The 18314-nt window shown below is 37.9% G+C and overlaps 1 protein-coding gene across 1 annotated transcript; it reads right to left on the minus strand.

Annotated features, from left to right (window-relative positions):
• Nucleotides 1–9263: 9263 nt before the first annotated feature.
• Nucleotides 9264–18044, minus strand: galr2b (galanin receptor 2b). Its single transcript, XM_038737661.1, has 3 exons — nt 17915–18044; nt 15033–15415; nt 9264–10081 (listed from the first exon to the last, which is right to left on the minus strand). Exons 2-3 carry the CDS (start codon nt 15404–15406, stop codon nt 9319–9321), a joined length of 1137 nt encoding a protein of 378 aa, XP_038593589.1. The 5' UTR covers nt 15407–15415; nt 17915–18044; the 3' UTR covers nt 9264–9318.
• Nucleotides 18045–18314: the final 270 nt, after the last annotated feature.

Below are 18314 nucleotides of genomic sequence, written 5' to 3' on the forward strand. Positions count from 1 at the left end.
GATTACTTTATTTGTGTAGGTGATCATTTAAAGGGTGCCTTGACATACTGAAACAACAGAATAATATATACATAAAGCATTTGTTTTTGTAGTTGAGCAGAACTGCATTGTTATGCATCAGACTGAAGAGGGCACTCCTAGCTTACTGGTAATGTTCAATAAACTGTGTATAACTCCAGGGCAAGCCTATCAAATGATATACAGAAAGTATATTGTGGATCAATGTGGATACTGAATGTAGAACCAGAACTTAAGAGTTTCACTGTGAAATCCTGCTGAATAACCTGCACTGACCTTATATCTGAGTGGGTTAGAGGCTTGATGCCCTACAAGCACTGCTGGCTGTTAACCTATTGATTTAGAATAAATAATGATGATCAGATGCAGAGATTACCAGGAATTGTGCTGCTTTTACCTTGACTTGTACAAGCTAATCAATGCTTCATACTCAGGAGAGCTGTATAGGAACAGGATGTTTGGAGCAAGGCCACACTGCTGCTGCCGCTATGTTGTGTTAGTTGTGCTTCCACAGGCTCATTTGAACAACCTCTTTGGGTGATATTAACATGCTGGTTAGTTAATGCCTTAAAGCACCCTGTGGAGGAAAATTAAAGAAATCACTTTTTATCTAAAGTCTTGGAGAAGGTGGTGGCTTTTCAATTACTATAGCAAGTGAATTTGTGTAATCATCCACTTGATCCAATGCAATGTGGTTTTAGAACAAATCATCCTACAGAAACTATAAATTGAAAACTATCGCAACATGATATATCTGATAGCACAATAAACTGGATGCCATCATATATAGATAACCTACAAAACAGCATTAGGATAATGTGGAGGTGATGGCGCAATGGTGCAAGACCCTTAACCCCTAGTTGCTCCAGAGGCGTGCAACCTCTGACATGTATAGCAATGGTAAGTTGCTTTGGATAAAAGCGTCAGCTAAATGAACAAATGTAAAAGTAATGTAAACTGCCATCAGTCTCCCTTTGTGTACTGTTGGGGTCCATTTATGACCTCTGTTGTTAAGTATCTATATCAATGATTTGTCAATCATCTGTGCTGATGTCCAGATACAAATGTATGCAGATGACACTGTCATATATGTTCGTTCATATATGTATCTTTTACAGCAAGTGCCTTTAGAACTCAAAAGAGCTATGGAGAAAATGGCTCACTGGCTATTTCAGACTTTTAAATGTGCCCAAGACTGTTCTTAATTCAAAAAAGTCAACACTCTCAGTCCCGAGATCTTAGTGAATGGAGAAAACCATCAGTCAAGTATTTATACTTCAGTTAAGTATTTCAGCTTGATTATGGATTCAAACTTAAATAAAAAAAACATACCATGTATATCTTCAGGTAAATCAAACATAGTTTAAGGGTGTAGATATGATGTAGGCTGCATGAAATTAACTATATAATATTAGGTGCCTTTGAGAGTACTGCAGCTGACTTTCGCAAACTTGATAGTCAAACATGGGATGCAGGCGACTGCAGGGGAGGGGTAGCCGCCGTCAAATCAGACACATTCTACCTGCGTGAGCTTAGAACAATGACTGATCTCCCATTTGTCTTTGCAAATGCCGCAAGATCAAGCAAAAAAAACAACTGTGGTCATGTGACTTGGACAACTGTAGCTGCCTTGTTCCCGTAAGGTTTTAATGTCATGTGACATGGTGACATTTTGCAGCACTGGTGAAAGTCGGACTAAATTTCTAACCAGCATGCATTATGTTGAGTCCAGCATGCCTTATGTTAAGTCAGCGCTGCAAAGCACGCATGAAGTCAAACACACCTAATATCACATCTGTCTTATTGTGCCACCTCTTGGCCAGCCTGTACGATAAAAATACTAACCCTTTTATTTAAACAAGCTCTTAAAGTCATTCCACTATTGCAATATTATAGGAAAATACAACTTGAGTTTTTGTTTATGGACAATGTTTGTTTGCTTTATACAATACTGCATGGTTTAGCTCCCCCACCCCTTTAACAGTTCATGGTGAAATAAGACAAACAACATCGTCAACGAGGGGAGACTGACATAAAACATTGCTTGACAAAATCAAACTGCTTTTTCATCAGAAGTATCACACCCAGGGACATACACAGATGTTGCAGATCTTAGATTTACTGTGTCTTTGATAATATAACTATTTAATTAAGTCATATGCAGCTAGTTATTTAAGCCGTGAACTTCTGACTACAGCATGTTCCTACAAATATTTTCATATCATGATTAAAGAAAGTAGCACAAAAAATCACCTGAATGAAACACCTCATCTTCCAGGTTTTTCCAAAACCTACAGAGAACATCAATGTACCAATTGTAACTCTACTACTGGCTACTGTCTCATAAACCAATCACTTCCTTTGACAGCTCAAATTACATCTTGGAGAGAGGTGAGGCCTTTGAATTGCTTCCTCTAAAGTTTATTAGTTTTTCCTTGTCTTTGGGCTGCTGTAGGTTCACTCTGTTTCAACAAATCGTCACCACTGCTAAATGCAATGTACTCGCAGCCTATTTTAGAAAAAGAAGAAGCATTCACTTTGGGTAATCACCAAAATGTAACTTAACACAGAAATCTAATTTCCCGTTGGCACCTTGGAAGTAGAATTGTTTTTCAAATTGTTAAACCAGAAGATCTTGTTGAATTCTTTGCTTGTTTGTTTTTAACCTCTTGGAAACAGAAACCTATTTCCAGGAAAAAAATAACATACCCAAAATGAATCTGTAATAACTCCTCGAACATTAGGCCTAGATGCATAATTCTGGTCTCCTTTGATAGGTCAGAAGCTAAGGAATATGAATCAATTCCATTAAAGACTAAATGGAGATGGAGATATTTTCATCCTCGCCTGGTATAAAATCTATATTTTAATAGTTTCAATATCACCATCAAAACCATCATCCTGTAGATTATAATGCAAATGAATATCTTCTAATACACCTGGAATACAACTAACTGTAAATTTGATGAAAAGAAACTAATATACAACAGTTATTACACAATTTTCCAAAATATACCAAGTTAATGTTCATGTTTAGCCCGTATTTACTGTTTAGCCCATATTATATGTTCACTTTTGCTGGGAGTTTTCTTCAAAACACTTTTTCATACAACCACGTTCCAAATAACATAAAGCTTCCAAAACATTGAGATATTGATAAAAACAATGAATATTGATCAACATTCCAATAACCAAAAGCACTCCCTGTAGGCTTTACAGGCCTACAACTTGAAAACAGAACATCCTACAGGGCTGATGGGCTCATTCTCTTCATGTTGAGCAGACGAATCATTTATATATTGGATGTCTGTGTTGGCCAGTAGACGACGATAAAGACTGTCTGTTCCAAAGTAACACTTCTCTCCTTCATATTGACGAGAGAAATGAGCTCAGGGATTGCGCAATACCAAGATGGCCGCCCGGGAGATATTTTCACACAAAGAAAACAGCTGTTTTTGGACTGAAAACAGTGAAAACATCAAACTTAAGGCAGCAGTTGTAATTGTAAATGTATATTGGTGTGTTTCTTGTTATTATTATCCGGCTAATACGTCTGTGAGATAGTAATTTGAGTGATATGAGCTACATAGCTGATCAGAACTGGAGCTGAGCTTTCTAGTGATCGGACTGCGGTGTAGGATGTGATGAGAGATATCTGGATGGCAATAACTGTAGCCATACACAGTGATTGCAGAGCGATTTATGTTTTATGGATAAAAATGGTTGATTTGACGTTCTGGCTGAGCCTCCTAGCTTCACAGAGGTGTGTGGCATCATTTTCATTTTGTGCGAAAATCGAGCGGACAAGTCCGTGCTTAACTTAAGGCATCAATGTCAAGGCAGACCCTAAAGCAGCATTTTTTCAGCAAAACTGTTGAAAAAATGAAGCTGCAAAACTGTCTACCAACTGCAACATGGCTCTGTCCTTAGAGTAATTGCAGCGTGGTTTCCTGAGCAACCATAGAATCGACATAAACCCTATCAACGTTGTTAGTGACGTAAACATAAATTTCCTTCAATTACTTCCAACCTAACAAGCCTTATTTCCGCAGCTACATCACATAAATTCACAAAAAGAACACCCACTCTAACCCCACTTTCTAGACACACATTTAGTTATCTAAGTGTATGATGTGTTTTGGTAAAAGCTTTGTTTCCTCAGCGGTGGTACTTCTCAATTCTCTGATAATGGAGCCGTCAATGTGTCTCTTTTTGTCATCTGCTGTCAGTCCTGCAGAAAGCCAAAGAGGTCATAATCACAGTATAATTATGTTCATGAGATCATGAATAATCATCAATCAATTGTTGATCCTGAATGAATCTTTATAATGATCACAAGAATTTAGGCTACAGCGAGATTTAAATTTAAAATATATATAATAATATATATGCATATATATAGATAGATAGAACAAGAAAAAGAACACCTGTTGTTGAAATGACAAGATAATTACTTGCGATTATGATTGGATTTCTGTCAGAGATGTACCACTGTAGTTTTACTGTACTAGTACTTGTTAGCAGCACTTTTATTTTCTCTTTTCTTGTTGTTTTTTTATATTCTTGCTGAATATCACTGTAAGCTTTGTATGCAAAGTGGTTATTTACCAAGGCCTCTTTGACACTAATGTTAGTAGCTGAACATCAAACACTTTTGTTTACTTCTTTCAATCTCAGATCGCGAGCAGAAGTTTTTCTTTAGTAAGTAATAGTAAGCTAAATGATTTGATATAGCATCTTTGTAGAAGTGCTTCACAAAAAAAGGGCATAAAATATAGACACAATACAGAAATCAATAAAAATAAATAAGTAAAACTAAGCAAAAGCAAGGGTGTGAGCTGCTTTTTAAAAGTGTCCACAAGGTTCTTAAATCCAACAAAACTGAGATCAAGTTAATGAGTCCCAACTTCAAAAACACTTCAGCAAAAACATTGTTTTTACATGCGTCACAGGAGCTTTGGCATAATTAGTTGGATGAAAGTCATGATTCTAAGAACACGGTGTGCAATGCTCAAATCCACAGCTCATTTTCTTGCAACAGTATATGCATTTCTTGTTGCTCTCACATTAAAATCAAATCTACCTGTTCAAATATCTGAAATATACCCAGTTATGCACATGAGTAAAATGTATTACACTGCTTCTCTATTGACTCTGATAGACATCAGAGCAGGATAGAAGGCTGCTCATGAAGAGGGAAATTGTGAAAGAATTAAATGTGTGATAGTTCTTGATGTTGAGAACTGCAACAGGTTCATAAAATAAGCAATTAAAAACACTGTAACTCATTGACTGATTCATTAACCACTAAAACAGTTTATAATTATCCCAGTAGTACACTCTATTCCACAGGCCTGTGGACACATTGATGGCAATGTGTGATAAACATGAACACACACTGTCCAAAACATCCATTAGTTTATCACACTAATGAACAACACTTTTTGGATTAAGCTTTTTATATGGATCAGTGGATAATTGCAATGTCCCTTTCTCTGGTCTTCCATTAAGGATTGTAAGGTAGCTATATCTTATAGATGTGTTTATTGCTAAGGCCTTACACCTCTGATCACTTATGGGTCAGATCTCTCAGGTCATCCAGCACGTCTGAAACCAAAGCTTGTGTATATGCTGTATGTAGCATGGTTATTGTCCCATTTGTTTGTACAGCATCAAAGGTTATTGATCATTTCCCTCCTTTTTTTTTGTCCTGCTGTTGCAACAGATATCCAGTATAAGAACATTTTCAACACAGCAAATTTTCAACATCATTTTGTAATATCAATATCTTCTTTTGAGATAACAAGAGCTGAATTTATTAATTAGTGTCTTCTTTTAAGTGCAGCATAGTCGCTCAACACCCAGAGAAGCAGTGATCTCTTGGGGATTTGCTCTGTTGTGCTGCACTTGTTAATATCATCTGTCACTCTGGCAGCAGACAACAGAAGTTAATGGCCTAAGGCAACAAGTAAATATGCAGAGTTAGAAGCAAATAGGAAAAAAAGGGTAGGCGGCATTAGCTTAGTCCATGGGGGCACCAGTTTGAGTCCAACATGGACAACTGCCGAAGGTGCCCTTAAGCAAAGCCCTGAACTTGTACTGCTCTCCAGGCACTGCACAATAGCTGCCCACTGCTCCGAATTAAATTAAATGGAGAGAACAAATTTCCCCTCTGGTATGATTAAAGTATATGAGAAAAATAAAGTAATTGATATTTTCTGTCTTTCTGGAACATAGTCCTTACATTTCCATACAGAGTTGATATTTTGCTACAATGCTCTGACATTGTCACTCAATACACACCCAAAGCTGAGCACAGCAGAATTGTTTGGGATTATAAAAAACTATTATCTATCTGTCTATCTTTTAATGGTATCTAGGTGTGGACCTAGCTTTGGTAGAAGAAGGGAATCCCATTTGTGGTGGTAACAGCTCTTATTTCCAGAAACATTTACATTGTTGGGCTCTAGATAAGTAAGCACACTAGGAACACACTTTGTTCTTACAGTATTTTCTAGAGCCTTTGTGCTGTGCTATAAAAGTCAATATGAGAACGGAGTCACTAAATATTGTACAGTGCTGTACAAGCTAAAAATAGTTTAATTCAGTCAGCTAATTAGTTTTATAAATTATTACTTAAGCCTAAGCGTGTGCATGGCGAGACCATCTCAATATCCATGTCCTGCGGTGCTGTGACACTCAAACAGACAAAACAATTAGTGAAGCATGATAGAGAGTAAAGCTATAGCATGTAAATACTTTTATTAGAAGTCAATGGATCGTTCACTGATCTGCATTAATGGAAAACCTAACAAATTCATTGTATCTCAGTGTTGAAGTGTGAGGTAATCCTAAGAAGACGTCCTTTCACTTCAGATTTTTATGCAGGAGCTTATGTTTGGTAATACATAAATTGTTATAATTTCTTTCTATTCACTCACTTAACTTGTATGCATATTTTGAGTTGAATAAAACCTCCACTACAGACTCACAGCAGAAAATATTTTTTTGTCATTTCAGTGTGTATTACATTTTCTAAACCATTTTTGATAAAGATTTATTTAAATATATATGCTCTTAAAGTCTGCAGGCTGTAACGTTTAATAATGCTACATGATTAAACAGAACAAACAGAGAGACACTTAACTATATACTGTAGATGTAAAGGGGAAAATCACAGTAGACACACTGGACGAAAACTGATCAGTTCAAAGGAAAATTTTCTGTGTGGAAAGAGGAAAATTCCATTTTACACAATCTGAGCAGAATACAGCTTTTAGGCAAGAAGATTTTTCTTTTTACAGCTTTGAGGTAGGACACAAGCTTACAGTGAAACATCGAGAGAGCGAGATACTGAGGATCCGCCTTCATTTGGAGAATTAAACTAAACAAACATCATATCATTTCACAGCTTCAAAAAATTTTAATACACAAAATACACAACTCTTAAATGCTTAAGTGCACTCATTGATAAACATATTCATTTAAATATGATATTTTACACCAAAGAGAAACATGCCATGAATACAATCATTACAAAATACAAGTTAGTCAAAAAAAGGTTTTCTTGTGGAGTCCGAAAAGACTCTTCTTTCGAGAACTGTTTACTCAATGTATAACTTTTGACACCTGATTCTTGAGCATCTTACAGCAGAATGTATTCCAGTGCAAATTTTGAGATTTGCAATGCGCGTATGAAATTGAAATACAACTGAATACCATGTTTACACAAGAAGATTTTTACGTCAATTTAAATATACCAGTAATAAAAGTACTATCTTGACAAGACAGAACAGCATCTGCATGCAAGATACAAAAGAGACCAAAAGGACCAAATAACATTCTGCTCCAATTAGAAAGACTTGATACTAGCTCTAGTACTTTCAAAACTAGTCAAAGAAGATGAATCTGACTTTGAAGATTACAGCTGCAGTTACACTTATGTGAGGAAAAGACCACATAAGAAATTGACAAACCTACAGTTAAATATAATGTTGGAAATACTGTGGTGACAGTTTACTTGCACAGGATGGACTTCACATGAGCGGAGGATAAGCACCACTTTGCAGAGGAATGCCATTCCTTTGGACTTTATAAACCTGCATTTCAGTGTTTCTAAAGTCAAATGTCTACATCAATTTCCCCCTACAGCTGCTAACCATTTGAAAAGGGAAAAGGTGAAACATACTGTACTGTAACATTATGAGACACATTCTGTGCTGCTCTTAAAAAGTGCTAGGATAATGTGGATTTTTAAATACTGAAAAAAAGTGCAAGCTGTGGTTAAGGCAAATGGTGGACACAGGAAATACTGAGAATTTTTCACTTTTAGTAAATACAAACCCTTCTGACCAATTGATGTCTGTTATGCTGGTTTCACACAAAACCCAATGCCAGCGCTGGAGGATTACTTTCAAAGTCAAAGTGATCAGTGCGCGGCCATGCGATAAATCCATTGTGTGAGTTAAAAAATTTTAACTCGAGCATGACATTCGCATGACGCTGTGTCGCGATAGTCCTATCAGCATTCAGACTGTCTGGACGTCACCGACGGCTTCAGAGTGTGTTGTGTAGAGGACACGGGGCAGAGCGGCGGGATAGAGCCGCAGCTCGCCCACAAAGAGCTGCTGAGCTAAGGGGAGCTCTGGAGGACAGACCCGGCGGCGGTGCTGGATCTTTGGGCAAATAAACTCCTGCAGTTGGACTGAATTCTGCTCTGACAACCGAGTTGCAAGCACTTCTAAAGTTGCAAGCTTGTAATATTGCTGACAGACCCAAGGAAGCATGACTTAATATTATTAACAAATCGGCATCAGTTATTTCGGCATTAGTTTGATCTGTTTATTGCAATTAAATCACAGCAAAATGTTTGTTTTGGGTTCATACAGCTGAAGTAATGGTGGGTTGGCATTTATTCACATTGTAGCTTTTTGTGTGAACACTTGTGTGAGTAGTACAGCGGTCTAACTCATACGATGAAAGCAATGCGAGTTTAAAAATCCTCTTGCGTTTGAAACCAGCATTAGTGGAACATTATGGGAAGTAGTATTTGACAAAAAAAAGTGTTTTGATAAGTGATGAAACAAACATATTTTTGGTTGTGGACTAACTGTATAAATCTTAATGTTCTTTTTGTCTGTGTAAATATGTTTGTGCATGATTCCTTTCAACTCCTCTCCTGTTTGCCACCAAAAATGTGAATATCATGATGAGACATTCACTCATTAAGAAAAAGTTAGCTGCAATGTCTTTCACATAAGGCAATCTGTAGTGAGCCTGTCAGCAAAGCTGAATCACTTGTCAAGTCTGCCGCTGAAGGGGCAAATTCAGTGTCACTGTGGCTTCTCTTGGCTCTGGGATCGGCCTGTTAATCATTTCACATTCATTCTGTCGTATGTTCTCCTCATTCATTTGCGACACCTCTGTGGAGCCTGCTTCAAACCCAGGCACAGTGTTGGCTACATGAACCACATGAACCTTATTTCTGCCATTTTTGCTGAGGATGCAGCTGAACACTTTTTTGAAGCCTTTGCGAAAGTGCTTGGACACCAGAGCGTACACGATGGGGTTGACACAAGAGTTGGCGTAGGCCATGCAGTGAGAGAGAAGCCTGAAGGCATACGTGGTCTGATTGAAAGGGAAGTCTCCATACAGGTAGCACAAGATCACCACATGGTAGGGCAGCCAGCATATGCAGAAAAGCACGGTGACAATGATGATCATTTTGGTGACTTTGCGTTTGGCCCTCTTAGATTCCGACATGCCGTCCAGAGGGTCGACGGCCGTCCACAGGTACTTGATGGTTCGAGTGTACGAGAGGCTCACAATCAGCACAGGGATGATGTAGCCAAACAGGAAGGTGCACGTGTCCAGCACCTTCCGGTTCTGCTCCTCCCAGCCAGGGATACACACAGTACTGTTGTCGAAATCAATCAGGTCGTAGTAGCTTAAGTAAGGACCCGCAAAGACCAGGGAAAGGCCCCAGATGATCACCATGGCAACTACTGCGTTACATGGGGTTCGTAGCTCTCTGGAACGCAGCGGGTAACGAATGGCCAGATATCTACAAAGAGACAAAATAAAACATTAACATGTGATTCAAACCACATGAACATGATAAATAGTGGACATGCTGAACCAGTGTGCTATGGTATGATAATTATAGGCTAAAAGAATATAATCATTCTACTATTCTGATCATTAAAGCAAAAATGAAAGCTTCATATAAAAATCTTGATTCTTAAACTAAAATCTATTTCATGGACATATTGTAAATATTATCACAAGAGTGAAAACATTTACTAGTTCATTAGCCAATGGGTACTATTGTATACCATGCTGTCCAGATTTCTTCTCAGTGTTTTGATGATGAAATTGTTTTGCCGAAACCAAATCCCTCTAAGGGTTAATAAAATGGAAAGCTACAGTTTTGTGTCAGTCATTAGCTTTTATGATTGTCTTTTATAAAATTGTATTATTTCTTTACACAAACAAAGAACCAAATTGCAAAACAAGAAAACATATATCAATTATAATACAACAATATGTGTTGCATTGGCTTACATATGAATGACATGATATACATTTCTATATACATTAGTGCCATGTCAAAGGAAAAACTGTATTGTATATGAGTATGTATATGAGTTATTTGTGATAACAAAGCGAAAAAGAAAATCAAGGAAGGGTTGCCAAATATTCTAAAATAGGTTGTCATTACCCTATTATAGCAGCGACATGTTCCTCAGGAAAAACCTTAAATATTTCTGTGTACTATTTTGTGATGTTGTAAGGTTTTTCCACTGCAACAAAATGTATTGCCTTGCTAAAAGCAGAAGTTTACACATTAAAGCCCCCCACTGCCACCGCAGCATGAGTGAAGATGACATGATGAAAATTGATTTTTGATAACTTAATAACTTGATAACTTTAATAATCAAGGGAATATCCAACACAGGTGCTGCCACCTCTACACTCACTGTCACAAGCATACTGGGGGTTCTGTGTTGGATGATAATCAGTCGCACCACAATGGTTTGGGGTGTTTATTGAATAAAAAGCACTGTAGTGGCTGCAAATAGGTTTTGTGGGAATTTCAATAGGATCTGATTTTGCATGCATCACTTGGTAAAATCATGACAATGGCAGAGAACATGACTGTGCCTGGTGCTGTGCATTTGATGTTGCGGAGCAGGTAGGCGATAAAGGCTCAAATCCCACACACTATGTTCTATCGTGAAAAAAAAGAGCCAGATGTTTTTATGGCACCAATGGCTTTCAATAATTAACACCGCACTGCTTTCCAGCTATAATTGCTGAAGTTATTGCCTCATTGTCACTCAGTTTGTTTATCTTTGAACATGTGAAGCTGAACTTCATATTCAACATGCAGCCAATGCTTTCTGATGGATAGAGTGTACTTGAGGTACAGAAGCTTTTTTTCCTTTGCCTTTCCCAAGACAGTGATTCTGGGTGAAGCTGCAAATCCATGTCCTCCCCTTCCACATTTACAGGACACTTGAAATAGCTCTCCAGAATCAAAGGAAAAAGCCTCTCTGGTCTTTGAAACCTCACTGAAATGGGGCCAAAGACACTTGAAAGGAAAAAAGCAGATACCTTGAACATACTTGTCACATATGGAAGCTCAGTGGAACAACTCAGACACCACTCTGTATGCTTGGCTGAAGTTTTCTGATTTATATAAAGAAAAGGCAAGGTTTGACAAGATGCTTTGCTTTTTTTGTTTTTGTTTAAGTTTTGCTAAATCAACTACTACCAATTAAAATGTAGAAAAGCAGTCTGTAAAGATTGAATGAATAACAATCACCACATTTTCTGTGAAATTGAGCCCATGATTAAATCTCAGAGTATCTCTCACTTCACAATCCCACTTCTATAACCCAGATGCTGTTCCAGTATTTTCTTTCCCAATGTTTGCAGAAATGTAACATTGATCAAATCTTTGCTCAAATAGATACAAACTGCTATGCATTATGTATGACTGCAGCCTCAACAGACATACATTTAAACAAAGAGGGTAATATAGGTCTCTATATGGACTTTTTCAAATAAATGTTTAGGCATTGGAGACTGCATGAATGTTGAATTTTGTTACCTCAGTTACATGTTACCAGATCTCAAGTATTACAAGTGCACATTAACCCCCTGGTTAGAAGTAATAATGGCAAATTGTTTTGTTGTATATGGAATCATTTTCACAGTTTGGATATTTCTTAAACATATGATCTGCCTGTGGGTAGCACACTGCAGAAGAAAATGCTTTCAATTATAAAAAGTGTGTGTGTGTGTGTGTGTGTGTGTGCTGCTGTTCATTCAGGTTGAACTGTGATTTTATTCCTGGTCTATAGTGTAACTATCAGCTGCTGCTTCTTTTTATTTGCTACACAGGAACTGTAGAGGAAAACAGACAAAAGTCATTAACCTCCCAACTTAGATGTTCCTGCTCTTTTCTAGACTGAGGAGGAATTGTCTGGCTTGCAGACTGAAAAATCTATTGAATCCTCTAAAGTGTAAACACAGCCAATGTGATCAGAGGGCATTCGCTGCAGAGGTCAGCTGCACACTTACTCTGTCCATATTGACTGAGCTGACAATGTTGGCCAATAGTTATGATGACTTACAGCTTACTCTCAATGGGGTATAATTTTCAGCCAGGGATAATGTATGATTCTCTCATAAGATATTTAATTACAATTCCAGCATCTCTGTAAGGTCTAATGGGTCCTCTGATGTCTGATGTGTACCTCTGGGGTCTGTTCTGGATGTTCCCACAGTAGTTTTAAAAAAATCTTCAGATGAGAAAAATACATTTGTAATTAATTAAATGCACCATACCGTGAAACGATGTGATGAAGCAGTAAATAATATAATTCATAGCATGAACAGACAGTGTGGATTTAAATAAAAGCTTTCTTGCAGCTTTCCTTAATGATTTGAGGCTTGACAATTGTTGTCTTATGAAATCTGTTCATACTATAGAGACGTTAATATGATTTCCATCTATAAATACTATCACTGAGAATCCATGCAAGGGTACCAATTTATAATAAGGGTACAACACGTCTAAGTATATCCTTAACTAATGCATGATTCATTGATTCACTGAATCATGCGATTAATTAACACCTACATGTTGCTGCGTGACCTGCGTGGTCTTTATGTCAAATTTACAAGAGTGGAACGTGATTTTTTTATTATTTTACTTTGTTTAATATTTAGTAATCAAAGTATCACATCATGACTTTGCATGCAGGAATAGATTTCAGATAAGTAGTGGTTATCTCTTGGGGTCTTCTGTTAAACTTAATCATGTCTGTCCATTCTTGTTCTTGATCTGACAATTGGCACCTGCTAGATGTTTTTGGTTTACCGCACCATTCTCGCTTCCATACTACCTCTCAATTTCCACCTCCCTAGATTTTAAATGTAACATAAAGACCACTGGGTCATGCAGCAACATGTAGATGTATACAAGGCTGACTCTGTTTTAACTTTTGAGAACACTTTTTAATTATTATTTTTTTTTTTTATTACAGGCATTTTACGCCACCTATCGCCCAGACCCTGAAACCGGATGGCCTGTTATGCTAGAGTTCACCGCAGAGATGGCATTGGAGGTTGATACCCTGAGGTAAAAAGATGCCATCTAGTAGAGCTATGCAATTTTACTAGTGTGTGTACTATGTGTTTGTAGGTGGCCTGTGGAAACATTGGTTTACATTGCAGCTGCCTTAAATGTCCAGTCCTTGTTGGAGTCAGAGCTGCATTGATCATTTACTGCTTTGTTTGAGGTACATTTTGCAGATATATGTTTTGTGGTATGTGTTAATTAAATTCTTATAATTTTAGGGTTGTATAGCCACTACTATTTTCCCTGTCTGATCAACTGCTGCCATTTGTGTCCTGATTTTATATGTGGATTCTTTTTATTAGACTCTAGCCCTTTTGTTGGTGTTGTTTTTTGTGTGTTATTTGCTGTGTTTAGGTTGCGGCGCACCAGTATAAGCTGTGTTAGGGTATCCTGGTGGCCCACAGGTAAGCTGCTGCATGTCTGGCTTCTGTAGCGGCAAAGGTGTTTTAACACTTTGCCTTTATCCTTTTAGCATCCCTGGCAGCATTGGCATCAACATCTTGTCTGTTTTAGTGTTGTTTGAGTTGGTGTGGTGAATAAAATAAAGGTGAATCCTACAGCTATTAATATGAATGAATAAATTAAGTAATTTGATCATTGTAGCAAAGGAATATTAAAGGGGAAAAATAAAGGTTGCACAGCTGATTCAACAAAACAGCTATGAGTGCATGAAGTTGTAATTTGAGACCTTATATGAACGCTATAACGGATTTATCATGCATTTTCCCTCATGAATCTTGACACTTACAACACCCTGTACAGGAGCGTAAAGCAAACCATATGTATGAAGATGATCAACTACTGCTCAGTTCAATTAGTCCAGCCACAGAATATTAATCAGCAATACCTATCATCAATTCACAGTTTATGTCATTTATCATGTGAAAATGTAGAACATTCTCTTCTTAAATGTGAATATTTGCTGCTTTTCTGTGTTTTATGTCGTTGTAAATACTTTTGGGTTTTGGACTGTAGGTCAAACAAACCAAGCAATTTGAAGATCATCTTGGGCTTTGAGAACTTCAACTAAACCAATTAAGTGGTTAAATGCAAAAATAATTGACAGATTAATGAATAATGGAAATAACCATTACTGTAACTGCAGCCCTATTAGCAACAACCTTTTCCAAAGTAAGCAAATGGCTCTATGAGAAATGTGGCCTTAATCATCAAACGCTATTTCTTTACAACAGGCTACTTATTTCAAGGTCATTTGATAATTGTATGTTACTTTCAAATGTCACATAATTGCCTTGTAGGTAGGTGGAAATGAAAAATTGCTGTGTTGTATAATATGTTGTAGTGTGTTTATATACATAATTAAATAATTTCTCTTAGGATTGAAAGATAATGGTCAACATACCGGTCAACAGAGACGGCAGCAAGCGTGAAGCTGCTGGCGTACATGGTGAGGTTGATGAAGAAGTGGACCACTTTGCACATGAAGGAGCCGAACACCCAGCCCTCCAGAGAGTAGATGGTGGCTTGGAAAGGAACGCAGAAGATGATGAAGAAGAAGTCGGCCACACTCAGGTTGAGTATGAACAGATTGGTCGTGTTGTATCCAACCTGCCCGCTCCGCAGAAGCACAGCAAGCACCAGGCTGTTGCCAATGGTGCCCAGCAGGAAGATGAGGGAGAAGACCACCGAAACAATCACACTGGTGGGGTTCAGCTGGTAGCTGTCAGACACATTCACCTGCCCTCCTGGCTTGCTGAAATCCTCAAAGTCAGACATTTTTCAAGTCTGACATAGGAAAGAAAACATGCGTGTGTCAAGCTAATTGTAAGCACTTTCCTGGATCTTTTGACAGGTTTACCATGTCTCCTGGGTGGAAATCTTAAATCAACTTAGAGACAGGGCTCATGCACTGGTGGTCAGTATTGATACGATGACAAAGGAGCTCACTCAGAGGGGGTTTAATGACAAGTTAGTCTTTACAACTTTTGAAATTATACTAAAAAACTTGACAAGCCTCCATGCACCAGAAGATTTCTTTATCCAATTAATCCCCAGTCGAGTCATGTCACACATATTAAGACAAGAACGAGAGGGTGTTTTTAATTGGCTGGTGGCTTTTTGTCAGATTTGTGCTGGGAATATTTTCACTGTTTTTTAATTAAAATTAATTACAATTGAGTAAGATTGCAATGCAGTATATCTATACATTTAAATCTAAATTCAAATGGAAATTTTACCAGATTAAATTACATGGTAATGCTAAATTCATACTTTATTGGACAGCATTTGTTTTAAAAGGTTTTCTGTCACATCCACACAGTGGTCACCTTTAAAGTGAAGATTTAGTGCTGCCATTTATGCATGTTATACACTGCAGAGATTTGTTGGCTTCATAAAAGAACGAGAGGGTTTCAGGTAAGTGAAATGGGACATTTACAGCAGCCAGTTCGCTTCTCCTCATCTTTAATCCAAGGAATTGTGTCTTAAACCCGGAGCTGTTTGAGTGTGGTCGTCTCTCACTCTCTAAAAGCGGGAAGAGCAGAGGTCCATCTCAGGTTTATCTCTGTCCATTTCTGATCAGCAATAATGTTATATTAGGCTGCATATTAGAGCCTCCGAGGTGTACTGTCAGCTGTTTTTCCCCTGTCAATTTGTCATATTGCTGAATTGTGAGTGATGCAAAATTGGGGCTTGAAAGTAAAGAGGTTCTCTTGATGGTGAAGTTGATGAGTCACAGTGAAGTGAACGTTTAATTAAATTCCATCTTTAATGAACACCTGAGACTGCAAACCCTATGTGTTTGGTTATGTTTGTAGCTGTGATTTGATGATAGTACGACATTGCTCAGTGCATCAGTGTGTTGTTTGGTAAAATTTGGTTGATGTTTTTTAACCATATCTGAATTAGGAAATTACATGACAAGACCATTTAGTAGTATATATACTTAATGTCTAGGGTTGATAAATTGGATTGGACTCCCGTACATCTGAAATCACAATACCTATTACCTGCATTTAAAAATGTCACTTTGTTGTAGCCTTCTCATGTGGAAACAAGACCCAAATTGAGTGGCAGTTGAGATCAAATACACATTTTCAAACAAAAGAAAACAACCTATTATGCCAAGCTCAGGCTACAACCAATATCAGCAGTTTTCTCCCCAGAAATTATGAAGGAATCAATCACAGAACTATTGTCTTTTTAAGACAGTAAAGCAAAGTCACAATGAATTAAAAATCTTTAAATATAGACCATTAAAATCTGAAATGTTGTGGCATTTTCAGACATCCTTAGGCTTTTTTGCTTCCATTTCTCAAATTTCAGCAAAACGAATTATTAAACATTATTAAACCTTCAGCATCCTGCCAGTATAAACTCCGTTGGCAATCTGCATAATCATGACCGAGAGAAAAAAAAGAGGATGTACTGATCAGTCAATGGCAAATGAATGATAAATAAAGTGGAAAGAACATATTCTTATTATCCTTATGTAGAGGCATTATTATAGCAGCATCAGCTGCAGAGGAATTTCCCTCACACCTCTGTGTCCATCCCTGACTTTAGCAGCCTCTTTCATAGTGGTGCTGATCTCCCTTTCTTCCCACAAGGAAAGACTATCTGAATTGATACTAAATTTCCCAATGCATTATAGGATATCAGGGCTAAGACTCCAGCCAGAACATGTGCTAGAGTATCAGGGTAGAACAGAGAAGACAGGGTTTGACACACAGGAGCTTTATGAGCTAGTAACAGAGCATGAGGGACTGGACAGGTTGTGAAATTTGCAGACTTTGGCTGAGCTCAGCGTGACGGATGTGAGGGCATAATTCAGAATTTTTGGAAAACCAAACGACGAGCAAAAAAAACAGCGGAGCCAGAGAGGAGGAGGAGGGTGATGAGGATGTAGCACAGCCAAAACCAGACAGGGAAAACACCTTCATTTTGACAGGAGTAGCAAAAAATGACAAGCAGGCACAGATAAGGCAACATATTCCATCACCGTATTTTGCATATTTATCACAGCAACAGAGCTTGAGTAAAATACATTATATTAAATATTCCTCTAGCAGGTGCCAGCGTAAGATGAATATCCAAACTTTAGATATCAGCCAAGCAGATTTAACATTTCTGTATCTTGTAATCAAATTATAAAAAAAAAATATGCTAATTGTGTGTCCTACATTTGAACAGCAAATGTTCCATAGATCCTTTAAAAACATTTCTGTTCCACACAAACGGTAGAATCAGCATGCAGATCAGGCAGATGCAGTATGATAAACGTACCAGGCTGATGATGAGTGGACAGTATCCAAAGCTTCAGCGCACCGCTCAGATTAAGGATGACACTCCCAGCAGACCTGCTCTGTTAAGATGCTCATACTCTTTACACTGATGCCTCTGTTCTCCCAGTGTACATCGCTATCTGCCTGTGTTGCTGGTATCTTACTCTTTCTCCACCCCTCCTCCACCCCACCCCTCTCCCCCTAGTGAGGACTCCTCCTCCACATTCACTTTAATGTTCTCCACTGCAGAAAAGGATTGCAGAGCGAAGGTATGGAGAGAGTCTGCAGTGCCCAGCAATCTTTTCACAATCTGTGCATAATCGGGAGGTTCCCTGACAAATAACCTTTAAACAACATTGATTGTCCCTCTAAAGAGTCTGCAGCTGCACCCTAATCTTCAA

This window comes from Micropterus salmoides, unplaced genomic scaffold (genome assembly GCF_014851395.1).
Source record: "Micropterus salmoides isolate LMB-PRFRI ecotype aquatic unplaced genomic scaffold, ASM1485139v1 Ms_hic_scaffold_10, whole genome shotgun sequence".
In the NCBI taxonomy this organism is placed as follows: domain Eukaryota; kingdom Metazoa; phylum Chordata; class Actinopteri; order Centrarchiformes; family Centrarchidae; genus Micropterus; species Micropterus salmoides.